The 12,256-nt window shown below is 46.5% G+C and overlaps 1 protein-coding gene across 1 annotated transcript; it reads left to right on the top strand.

The window, feature by feature from the left end:
- Positions 1–405: 405 nt before the first annotated feature.
- LOC140185264 (E3 ubiquitin-protein ligase TRIM11-like) lies at positions 406–11,927 on the top strand. The gene is given in 7 exon segments (XM_072238656.1): positions 406–1,781; positions 1,783–2,250; positions 2,940–3,035; positions 3,454–3,687; positions 5,605–5,627; positions 5,715–5,833; positions 11,305–11,927. Coding segments are annotated over 7 exon segments (1,740 nt in total). The 5' UTR covers positions 406–1,538; the 3' UTR covers positions 11,862–11,927.
- The last annotated feature ends 329 nt before the right edge of the window (positions 11,928–12,256 follow it).

The raw sequence follows: 12,256 nt of genomic DNA, 5'->3' as shown, positions 1-12,256 counted from the left end.
ATTGGCTGTGAGTGTGTCTGAGGGCGGGCTGCTGCAGTGAGCTGTAGCTGTCAGTCTCAATTTGTACTCAGAATCAAAGGAAGCTCCCCGAAATTCAAAGTTCAAAGTAAATTTTATTATCAGAGTACATATAAGTCACCCCATACAACCCCGAGTAGCATTTTCCTGCGGACATACTCAGAAAATCTATACAATAGTAACTAGACCAGGATCAGTGAAAGATCAACTAGAGTGCAGAGGTCAACAAACTGCAAATGCAAATATAACTCAATAACAATAAATAAAGAGAACATAAAATAACCTGATTGATTTCTGGAGCTCTCACCGCTCTCCCATGGAATCCGAAGGGCTGAAGGCAAACGGAAACAGGGAGCAAAGGTAAACTCGTGTTTTAGAAAATAATGAATAGGAGCAGGCGTGGCTATTCGGCCCCTTGCGCTTGTTTTGCTATTCACTCGGAAAATGCCTGCTCTGTCACCTCAGCACCAATTTCCGTCAACGTTCCCATCACTGCTGAGCCCTCAGATATGTCTAATCAATTTAGAAACCTTGTGGAGAAAATTCCAAAGATTCATTGCACTCTGGGTGAGGAAATTTCTTCCCATCTCAGTCCTGCTGAGGTGAACTCGGATTTTGGGTCTGTGACCCCTGGATCCACACCCCAGCGGGATGAAACATCAGTCCTGCTCCCACCCTGTCGATATCCTGTGAGACTGTGGGTGTCTCTTATCCCTCTCATTCTGAGACAGGCCCAGTGAGATCTGTCTCAGACAAACCACCTCTAATGTCACTAATTTTGATACAAGCCCAGTACGGTGATTGGTTGGGGGAGCATCTGAATGAACGGCAATTGAGTACGGTTATACTGTGTTGTTCAACAGTCTGTTGGTTGATGGATCGGAACTGTTTCCTGAACGTAGTGGTGTGAGTCTTGAGGCTTTTGTACCTTCTACCTGATTTCAGCAGCGAGAAAAGAGCCTGGCCTGGGCGGTGAGCATCTCTGATGATGGATGCTGCTCTACTCCGACAGCGTTTCATGTAGATGTGCTCAATGGCTGGGAGGGATTTACCGTGATGTACCAGGCCTTATCCAATACCTTCTGAAGGCTCATCAGGAGGGCGATCAAAATATTTTATCATCGTGACAAATCATACCTGGAAGGCGGTGAGAGGGCCCTCTTAGTCTGACCCTTGCTGCATGGCTGAAGATCACTCCCACAGCGTGCTGCCCCGAGATTACTGCAGTGGAGACGAGACGGTCACTCATCCCTTTGCGGACTGAGGACTGGCGAAGATATGTGGAGAAAGATGCATGAGCCTGTGCCACAGCAGCTGCGTGACAGAGGCTCACTGATCTTCCGGTAAAGGCATTGCACGTTTTATCCTTGTGAATATTTCATGGCGAATTAAGATTCACGATGAATCAACTTCTGGGCCCTGTCCAGATTTGTGGAAACTGGCCTTCCATTGGAGCGGAGTCAGGAATTTTCTTCAAGATTTCATAAATCAAAATAATGCTTTCCACCCCGTGACGTGGAATGTCCAGTCCTGTGTTTTTTTTTTCTGCAGGGGTTGCGAGCCCCATAACAACCCCTCCTCCTTTTGCAGCCGGGCCTGGGCTGTCTATGGCCGAGTTTTTCTTTCCCGACCTGTTTAATGTGTTTCCGATCCCACCCTTGTGTGGAAATCACCACGATTTGTTCCCCACTGACACAGGCAGCGACATGATGTTCATTCCCCGAGTCTGCAGCGCGTGTAGTGGACAATCGCGGTACTGCAGGGGATCAGCAGCTCCCCGAAAGTGAAAGCGTTCTGAATCAGGAAGTGCTGGGAGTTAACATGGCTTCGAAAGGACAGGTCGAGAGTTTAACCGAGGAGGTAATTTGTCCAATCTGTCTAGATTTCTTCACCGATCCGGTTATCCTGGAGTGTGGACACAACTTCTGTCGCTCTTGTATCACACGGTGTTGGGAAAGGGAGGAGAGAAACTCCTGCCCGGAATGTAGGTTGGTGTTTACTGACCGCACCCTCAGGGCCAATCGGGCCTTAGTAAATCTGGCAGAAAAATTTCGAAATCTTATCCCGAATCAGAAGGGGAAGGAAAGTAAACTTCACTGCGAGGAACATGAGGAAGAACTGAAGCTGTTTTGTGAAACGGACAAGACACTGATCTGTCTGATATGTAGAGATGCGCAGAAACACAGAGAGCATCGCTTCATGCCGATTAAAGAAGCTGTTAAAATCTACAAGGTAAAACTAACCCGGATTTTATATTCACCCCATCCTTCCTTGTCCTGTCCTACTTAGCACACGAGCCTCCGTCACTAACATATTATTCTCCGCAACTTTCGCCATCTCCATCAGGATTCTACCAGCAAGCACAGCCTCCCTCCCACAGCCCATCCCACCCACTCCCCACAGCTCTCCGCTCTTTGTGGGAATCACTCTGTACGTAACTCCCTTATCCACTCGCTCCTCCCCACGGATCTACCTCCTGGCATTGACTCCTGAAAGCGGGGCAAGTGCTACACCTCCTCCCTCGTCACCATTCAGGACTCCAAACACCCCCAATTCCTCCCGTTTCTTCAGTGTTCAATTGTCCTCTAGTATTAGATTCCTTCTTCTTGAGCTCTTTACCTGCTCCACATGTTCACTCTCAGCTCCTTAATTCATCACCCTCCCCCACGTCCCCCCTCACGTTGTCTCACCCGTCACCTGTCAGCTGGTTCTCATCCCCAACCTTTTTATTCCGGCTTCTGCCCCATTCCTTCCCAGTCCTAATGAAGGGTCTCATCCCGAAACACCAACTGTTTATTTCCCCGGCATAGATGCTGCCTGACTCACTGAGCTCCTCCGGCATTTTGTCCGATAATCGGGATTGATCACCTGTTTCCTTTCATCCATCTTCGTTTCTATTTCCTTCGCTCTCTGACTTCCAGGATCAGCTAAAATCTTCCTTAGACTCTCTCACAAAAAAGAAATCAGACTTCCAGAAAAAGGAACAGCAACAGAAAGAGAAGATTTCCGGAGTTCGGGTGAGGCTTCCTGCGCGGAATTTCTGATATTACTGTATAGTTTTGCTGCCTTTAATGCGGAATAGTAGAGTATCGCAGCTCCAGTGACCTGGGTTCGATCCTGGCCCCTGGTGCTGTCTGTGTGGAGTTTGCATGTTCTCCCTGTGACCACGACAGTTTCAGACACATCCCAAGGACACACTGGAAAAGTGGTTCATTACAATTAACCCCGTGAAGGTGGGGGAGGGTGTATGTGAATCAGGTGGGAGTTAATGGGTCATTGAGAGAGAATAAGTTTCAGGAAAACGTGAGTGAATGGGGTTGACGGGAATGCTCTCAGAACTAGCATGGTCTTCAATGGACGGAATGGTCACCTTAATGTCATAAGGAAATACAACACAGCAATACAGTAAATTAAACTTCACCTTTCATTCGACAGAAACAGTCACACAGCGTTCAGACCCACATCACATCCCAGTTTGCTGAACTGCGCCAGATTATCACTGAGAAAGAGCAGAGCTTGCTCAGGGATCTCAGGACAGAAGAGGCAAAGATTCTAAATCCAATGGAGAAAAATCTTCGAGCGATTCAAAAGAATATTAGGATTATTCAGGAGGAAATCTCAAAGATAAAGGAACAGATGGATCAAAAAGACAGTGTGATATTTCTCAAGGTGAGGGATTTTATTTCAATTTATTTCTGTCAAAGGACACTAAATGAACAGTGGAATATTTGAAGTAAACAGTGGCCATTTCTAACAAATCAGTTGCCGCTGCTGGCGACCTCGCACAGATTGTTATACTTGTAAGTTGCACCTCCCGATCACTCCAATAATCATGTTCCAAAATGTCGAAGATATGTATTCGATCTTTCAATAGCAACATACAATCTTGAAGCGATGAAACTTAAGCGTAATTAATCGTAAATTAAACTGTAACGAATTTGTCAACAAAAGGTATGCCATCCATCTGTCCGCAGCTCAAAACAGCCCAGAACAAAGTACTAATACCTCACCTTTTCCTTTTACCACACCCCACTGACGTGACTAGTTGCCATAATAACCATGTAATTCAGAATACAATGCAGAGAGAAAACAGATGCGTTGCTCCTACACACAACATTTACAAACGGCAGTAAACTCTCTCACCAGACAATTGATACAACTATTCAGTGCTACTATTGTCCCAAAACTGGACTTCCACAACTTCTGTACATCACAGGACAGAATCCAATCTTCTCTGAAATGATTTACTCTGATTATAACGCAGAGCTGCTGATTGTGTCTTTGATTATCACATTAAATATTCTCTAAAGCTCACATTGACACACAGTTCCAGTCAGGGGCTGTGAGTGTGTCTGGTGCGGTGGGTGTGAGGGTCTTTCTGTCAATCACTGAGAACAAAGAATGTGACCCACACATCAGATTTATCCGCTATATCCGGTTTCCGTCAGATTACAGAAACATTCACCGACTCTACATCTTCAGATAAATTTCACACGGGATTATATCCCATTCTCCATCATAAACAGGCCATTCGGTCCATATTCTGCTATCAATTTCACTGCTTCACAAGCCTCTTCCCACCTACCCACCACACCCAGCGACAGTGATCTGAACTCCACGGTCCCTCATCTGTTTATCTAGTTTACCCGTGACATTCAATCTCTGCTGTTCCGCTTCAACCACTCCTGTGCCAGTGAGTTCCACATCCTCTTCACTAAATTTCTTATCGGATTCATTATCAAATCCATCACTGATTTGAGTTCGCCCATCTCATCATTCTAACGCTTCATCCAGATGAAAATGCATGACGTGTCCTGTCTTCCTTGCAAGTTTCATCCTCTCAGTAATGGCCCAGCTTTCAGAGAAATACCCTGTAATTTAACCCCTGGTTCTGCATTGTCTGTGTGTGTGAGTGACTGCAGGAGTGGGAATTTTCAACACCGGGTTCTGTATTGTCTGTGTGTGTGAGTGAGTGACTGCAGGAGTGGGAATTTTCAACCCCTGGTTCTGTATTGTCTGTGTGTGTGAGTGACTGCAGGAGTGGGAATTTTCAACCCCTGGTTCTGTATTGTCTGTGTGTGTGAGTGACTGCAGGAGTGGGAATTTTCAACCCCTGGTTCTGTATTGTGTGTGTGTGTGAGTGACTGCAGGAGTGGGAATTTTCAACACCGGGTTCTGTATTGTCTGTTGTGTGTGTGAGTGACTGCAGGAGTGGGAATTTTCAACCCCTGGTTCTGTATTGTCTGTGTGTGTGAGTGACTGCAGGAGTGGGAATTTTCAACCCCTGGTTCTGTATTGTCTGTGTGTGTGAGTGACTGCAGGAGTGGGAATTTTCAACCCCTGGTTCTGTATTGTCTGTGTGTGTGAGTGACTGCAGGAGTGGGAATTTTCAACCCCTGGCTCTGTATTGTCTGTGTGTGTGTGTGAGTGACTGCAGGAGTGGGAATTTTCAACCCCTGGCTCTGTATTGTCTGTGTGTGTGAGTGACTGCAGGAGTGGGAATTTTTAACACCTTGTAATGGTTTGGATGAAATTCAGGATGTCGAGAGTCTCTGTCTATTCAGATTTGTGTTTTATTTATTTCAGGAGGAAGCTCGTCAGAACAGGAGGTAGGACATGCTCTTTACTGAAACCCTGTATGGATTTGTAAAATAGTTCAAAATTGTAGTTTATAACCAGCAGTTTAATATTTACAGGATTAATGACGATATCCAGGAATTGACAGTGACAGATGAGACCCTACCGGTTGAAAAATTCGATCACCTCTATTTGTTGAACACAGTGCTGAGAGAAACACTTGATGCCATTAATCGAGGTAAAACTAACAGAGACTCATTTCTCCCTGTTCATGAGACTCAATTTAGTTCCAATTTAAAGTAAATATTGGCTGTAATAATGGGCTGAAGGGGAACTGAAGTTTATTCCACATCGACCCCACCGACTGGGAGGCATCACAGTCACATGGTCAGCTGGAGATGTCAGACCCCTGAACACACCAGCACAGGGTCACAATACAACCAATACATGGGACTGGCAGATGAACCACTGGGCCCTGATCCCAGGCCACTGCACTAACACGCCAAGACATGAGTTTGAATCCTACCACAGGAGCTGGGAAATTAATACTGATTTTATGATATTGTTGGTTGTGAAAGCAAATAACACCATAACATACACAGACCATCAGAGTGTGACACACGGTCAAAGAGACAGGTTAAAATTCCTATTCCGGAATGAAATCTGCCGTCCTTACCCAGTCTGTCTGTTCTGGGCACTGAGCTGCCCTCTGACATGACGTCACATCAACAGTTCACAGACAGACTCCGGGGTGAGATTCCTCAGGAGGATGATCTGGGAGGGTTTGGCAGATGCTGAACCCACGGCCCACTTCATCCATCTGCTGGACTAAGATGTCTTCCTGAGCATGTCCCATCTGTGAGTGTTTGTCCCATATCCCTCTGTGTACTGTCCAAATGGATTTTAAAATATTTTAATTACATCTTTTTCTACAGCTTCTGCTGATAGTAAATTCCTTCTGCCCACTTCTCTCTCCCTTTCTTTGAGAAAGTTACCCCATAGATCGCATCCCACCTTAAATCTAAGCCCTCTGGTTCTCTACTATGTCCTGGATAAGAAGATTATGTCCTTTTGTGTCTAGGCCCCTTATGGTTTTATAGAGTTGAGTAACTGAACATCCTACACTACAGGGAATTAGCCCGAGCACATCCAATCTCTCTGTTTTTAACCCGAGCCTCCCCACCCTGAAGCTTCCTGTCCAGTGTAATCACACCCCTCCCAGAGTCGGGGCAGCAGAAATGCAGACAATACCCCCAGTGTGGTCTTTCATCAACATCAAAGACCTGGCTTAAGTTCCTGTGGACAGTGTCGAATAGGCTGATGAATACAGGACTGAAGGTGTTATATTTGAATGCTCCAGTATACGGAATAAGGTAGATGATGTTGTAGCACAGGTAGAGATTGGCAGGTACAACGTTGTTGGCGTCACTGAGTTGTGGCTGAAAGGAGATGCTGGTTGAAGCCCAACATCCAAGGATACACCTTGTGTTCAAAGGACAGGCAGGTAGGCAGAGGGGATGGGGAGGCTCTGTTGTAAAAAATGAAATGAAATCCTTAGAGAGAGGTGACATCAGTTTGGAAGATGCAGAATCTTTGTGGGTACCGGCGCTACAGCATCAATAAGAAACGGTAAGGGTGAAAAGACTCTGATGCGAGTTATATACAGGCCTGCAAATAGTGACCTGGATACAAAAGGGATACAAATTACACCAGGAGATGGAAAAGGCATGTAAAATGGGCAGGGTGGTAATAGGAATGGGGGATTCCAACATGCAGGTAGATTGGGAAAATCAGGTTGGTGCTGCATCCCAAGAGAGGGAATTTGTAGAATGCCCCCGAGATGGCTTTTTCAAACAGCTTCTGGTTGAGCCCAATGGGAGAAAAGGCAATTCAGGAGTGGGATTTGTATAACAAATTAGATATGTTTAGGGAGCTTAAAGTTAAATAACCCGACAGAAACAGTGATTTTAAAATGATAGAATTTACGCCGCAGTTTGAGAGGGAGAAGATAAAGTCAGATGTATCAGTATTAGAGTGGAGTAAAGGGAATGACAGAGGCATGGGGAGGAGCTAACCGAAGTAGGTTGGAAGTGGACAAGAACAGGGACGATGGCAGAACAGCAACGGTTGGAGTTTCTGGGGGCAATTCGGAAGGCACGGGATAGACACGTCCCGAATGTGAAGAAGTATTCCAAAGGCAGGATGAGGTAACTGTGTTTGACACGGGAAGTCACAGACAACATGAAAGTGAAAGAGAGGGCATACAATGTTGCAAAAATTAGCAGGATGTTGGAGAGTAAAGGTTTTGATAACCAAGAGAAAGTAACAAAAATGCAATCAGAAGAGAAAAGATATGAGGGAAAACAAGCCAACAATGAAAACGAGGACACAAAATTGTTAAGAGTAAAAGCCAGGTGAGAGTGGTATTGGACCCCTAGAAAATGAGGCCGGAGAGTTAGGAATGGGAGACAGAGACATGACAGCAGTACCTATTTAGTATTTTGTGTCAATCCTCACTGGAAGATACTGTACAAGAAGTTTATCAGAAATGAGAGTGTCAGGGGACAGAAATGAGTGTTGTTGCTGTTACTAGGGAGAAAGTACGGGGGAAGATGAAAGGTATGAAGGTAAATAAATCACCTGAACCAGTTGGACTACACCGGTGTGTTCTGAAGGAGGCAGCTGAAGAGAATGTGGAGGCATTAGTAATGATCTTTCAAGAATCACTAGGTTCTGGATCATTCAAGACGACTGCAAAACTGCAAAGGTCACTTCACTCTTTAAGAAGAGAGAGCAGGTGAGGAAGAGAAATTATCGGTGTGTTAGTCTGGATGTGGTGTGACTGGGAAGATGTTGGAGTCCAGTATTAAGGGCGAGCTTTTGGGTACATGGAGGCACATGATAAAATAGAAAAGACAGCATGGATTCCTTTAAGGGGAAATCTTGCCCGACAAATCTGTTGGAAAACTTTGAGGAGCACAAAGCCAAGATAGACAAAGAAAGATTTCAAACAGTATTGATGCCTTTGTGGTCAGGGTTTCAGAGGATATGGAAAAGGTGAATGGGTAAGTAGTGCTGTGGAAGGCAGATCAGGAAAATGGGCAAAGAACTGATAGATGGATTATCGAGTAGGGAAGTCGCACGTGCATTTGGCAGAAGGAATAAAGGCATGGATGATTTTGTAAACGGAGAAATACAAAATTCTGAGGTGCAAAGGGACTTGGGTGTCCTTGTGCAGGATTTTCTAAAGGTTAACTTTTAGTCTGAGTCAGTGGTAAGATCGGCAAACTCATTGTTTGCTTTCATTCATCAGAATTAGAATGCAGGAGCAAGGATGTAATGCTGATGTTTTATAAGGTATTTGTCAGACCACACTTGGAGTATGTGAGCAGCTTTGGCTCCCTTATGTAGGACAAGGTGTGCTGGCATTGGAGAGGCTCACGAGAATGATTCCCTGAATGAAAGGGTTAACATATGAGGAGTGTTTGATGGCTCTGGGCCTGTACTCACTGGAGTTTAGAAGAATGGTTGATTTATTATCCCTCTCAACACTATTCTCCTACCTCCTCCCCATAACTTTTGACACCCTGACTAATGAAGAACCGATCAACTTCAGCTTTAAATATGAAACACCAGAAAATCTGCAGATGCCGGTAATCCAAGCAACACAGGTCCTGATGAAGGGTCTCGGCCTGAACTCACTGAAACCTACCCGGAGAGAGTGGATGTCGGGAGGATGTTTCCTATAGTGGATCGGTCGAGAACAGAAGGCACAGCCTCCGATTAGATAATGTCCATTTAGAACAGAGATGAGGAGGAATTCCTTTATCCACAGGATAGTGAATCTCCCACAGGCAGCTGTGGAGTCCAAATAATTGAGTATATTTAAAGCAGAGCAACACACACAAAATGCTGGAGGAACTCAGCAGGTCAGGAAACATCTATGGAAAAGAGTAAACAGTCGACAGTTCGGACTGAAACACTTCATTAGTACATTTGTTGCTTCAAGGTCCCTGAAAATTCCTCCCCTTTCCTCTTGAGGGGCTGTGGGCGATGGGGTTGTGGGAAAGGGGACAGAGGGATCCTCATCTCCATCTTTGTCCCCCTCCAGCTTCTCGTTGCGTCTACACACACAGTTCACCCACAGGCTCTCCACCCCTCCCCCACCTGGTTCTGGTTCAATCTGCCGTTTATCTCTCCCCTGCTGGTTCCCATTATCAACTCCTTTACTGTCTCGAACCTTCACACTCCCCCACTCCACACTTCACACACACAAATGAATGTTAACATTGAATGAAGGGCCTGTTCCTGTGCCGTACTGTTCTATGTTCTCTGTTCACTGTTCAGAAGAATGAGAGGAGATCTCAGGGAAACATGAAATTATTTCAGGGCTCAACAGCCAGGATACAGGGAGGATGTTTCCCCATCTGAGGAGTCAAGGGTCAGGGGTCACTGTCTGTTTGGGATTCTCAACACGGGGTGGGTGGTGGTGTTTCAGTTATTCAGTTCACTTACAGTCACAAAGCCCTTCGTCGTACAGCATAGAAATGTGCCCTTCAACCCATCATCTCTGTGCTGACCCATTTACCCATCTACATTCATCCCATTGGCCAGCATTAGGTCAGTCTCCTTCTGTGCCTTGCCTGTTGAAGTGTCTGTCCAAGTGTCTCTTAATCACAGAGGACTGGAGGCCTGTGACCTGCAGAGGTCGGTGCTGGGGCCGCGGTTGTTTGTCATTCCTATTAATGATTTGTATGATAGTGTAGGTGACATCATTAGTAGGTTTGCCTATGACACTAAGGTTCATGGTACAGTGGACAGGGAAGAGGATTATCTCTGTTTACACCGGGCCCTTGATCAACTGTAGAAGTGAGTAGAGTCACAATGTTTTAAATCATCTTGGCAGGTACGTGGATAAGAAAGGTGGAAAGGAATAATAGACAAATGGGACTAGCTCATTAAATTTGTCAGCAAGAACAAGTTGGGCTGAAAAGCCTCTGTGACCTCCAGTTAAAATCCATTCACCCACCCTCTTCCCATCTTAATCCACCCGTTTCCCGCACTCGTTTCTGTTGTCTTTCTTTTTCAATCTTTTTATTAAGTTTCAAAATTAATAAATATAATAATAATGATACAAAGAGATCGGGATTACATGAATAACGGTTAGCATGTACAAGCACAGATTCCAAGTAACAAATGTCGTTTAGCCTCCCAATCTCTTAGTAACTAACCATGAAAAAGATATTTTATTGAGAGAAAAAAAAACCAAACCTAAAAAAAACGGAACTGCTGTCTATCTCCCCTATTTATTTCTGTTGTTGAGGGAAGATGTCGACCTGAAATGTAGACTGTCCATCTCTCTCCACACATACTGCCTGACCCGCTCGGTTCCTCCAGCATTTTGTGGCTCTCCGTCCAGCTGAAAACCCTTCGGGAGACATTAGTTCTCCACCCGCTTTCGTCGGGTCAAACCACGGGAAAGGTCCGTGTCGGCCACCCGACTGCGCCTGAGGCCGAGCGGACTTTCCACCGATCCCCGGGGCCGCGCTGCCCGAGTCTTCCACCGATCCCCGGCGCCACGCTGCCCGAGTTTCCCCCCGATTCCCGGGACCGCACTGCCCGAGTTTTCCCCCCCGATCCCGGGGGCCACGCTGCCCGAGTCTCCCCCCGATCCCCGGGGACTCTCTAATTCTCTGCTTCTCCCCCCAGTCTCTGTCACCCTGGATGTGGAAACGGCGAATCCGTGTCTCGAGGTGTCTGAGGATCGGAAGACTGTGAGATGGACCGGGACCCGGAGGAATCTCCCTGACACCGGGAAGAGATTCACAAACTGGGCTTGTGTGCTGGGATCGGAGGGATTCACATCGGGGAGACATTACTGGGAGGTGGAGGTGACGGGGAATCGGGACTGGGGTCTGGGAGTCGCCGCAGAATCTGTGAAGAGGAAGAGAGGGGACAGACTGAGTCCGGAGACCGGATTCTGGGTCATCGGGCAGGATGATGATGTGTTACATCGGGATTGTGACGTGTTCGATGACGAGTTCCCCTCCCCTGAGTCCCGTCTCCCTGTCGGTCCCATCCCCGGGAGGGTGGGAGTTTATCTCAGTTACGAGTCCGGGACAGTTTCATTTTACAATGCGGAGACCAAGTCCCATCTCCACACCTTCACTAGGAATAAATTCACGGAAAAACTTTATCCTCTCTTCCGGACTTGGGATGGAAACCAGTGGCTGAGGATCTACTCCGGTTCCGCTCCGGGTCTGTAAACGGGTCGGGTCCCGGGACCGGCGTCAGGAGTAAAGTCCCTGTAAATGTGCGGACAGTGAAATAAACACGAGATGAGAATTATTGATCCATTAATTTTAACTTGTTCACTGCATCCGACAACCGAACAGAAACACTGCGGATTCAGCAGCAGCCGCGGGCGGCGGGTCCTGAGCTCCCCCGCGTCCTAAAGTCCACCCATAATGTACAGGTTAAATGCGACAAGTGGGGGCGGTGCTGACTGGGAGAGGGGGGTCAGGGTGAATCTTGGTCAGACCATAACACACAGGAGCAGAATTAGGCCGTTCAGCCCATCGACTCCGCTCCGCCGTTCCATCAGGGCTGATCCCGGATCCTACTCATCCCCATACTCCTGCCTTCTTGCCACGTCCTTTGA

The sequence above is a fragment of the Mobula birostris genome, chromosome 20 (genome assembly GCF_030028105.1).
Source record: "Mobula birostris isolate sMobBir1 chromosome 20, sMobBir1.hap1, whole genome shotgun sequence".
In the NCBI taxonomy this organism is placed as follows: Eukaryota; Metazoa; Chordata; class Chondrichthyes; order Myliobatiformes; family Myliobatidae; genus Mobula; species Mobula birostris.
Note: the sequence above shows the minus strand (reverse complement) of the source record. Positions and strands in the feature narration are given on the sequence as shown.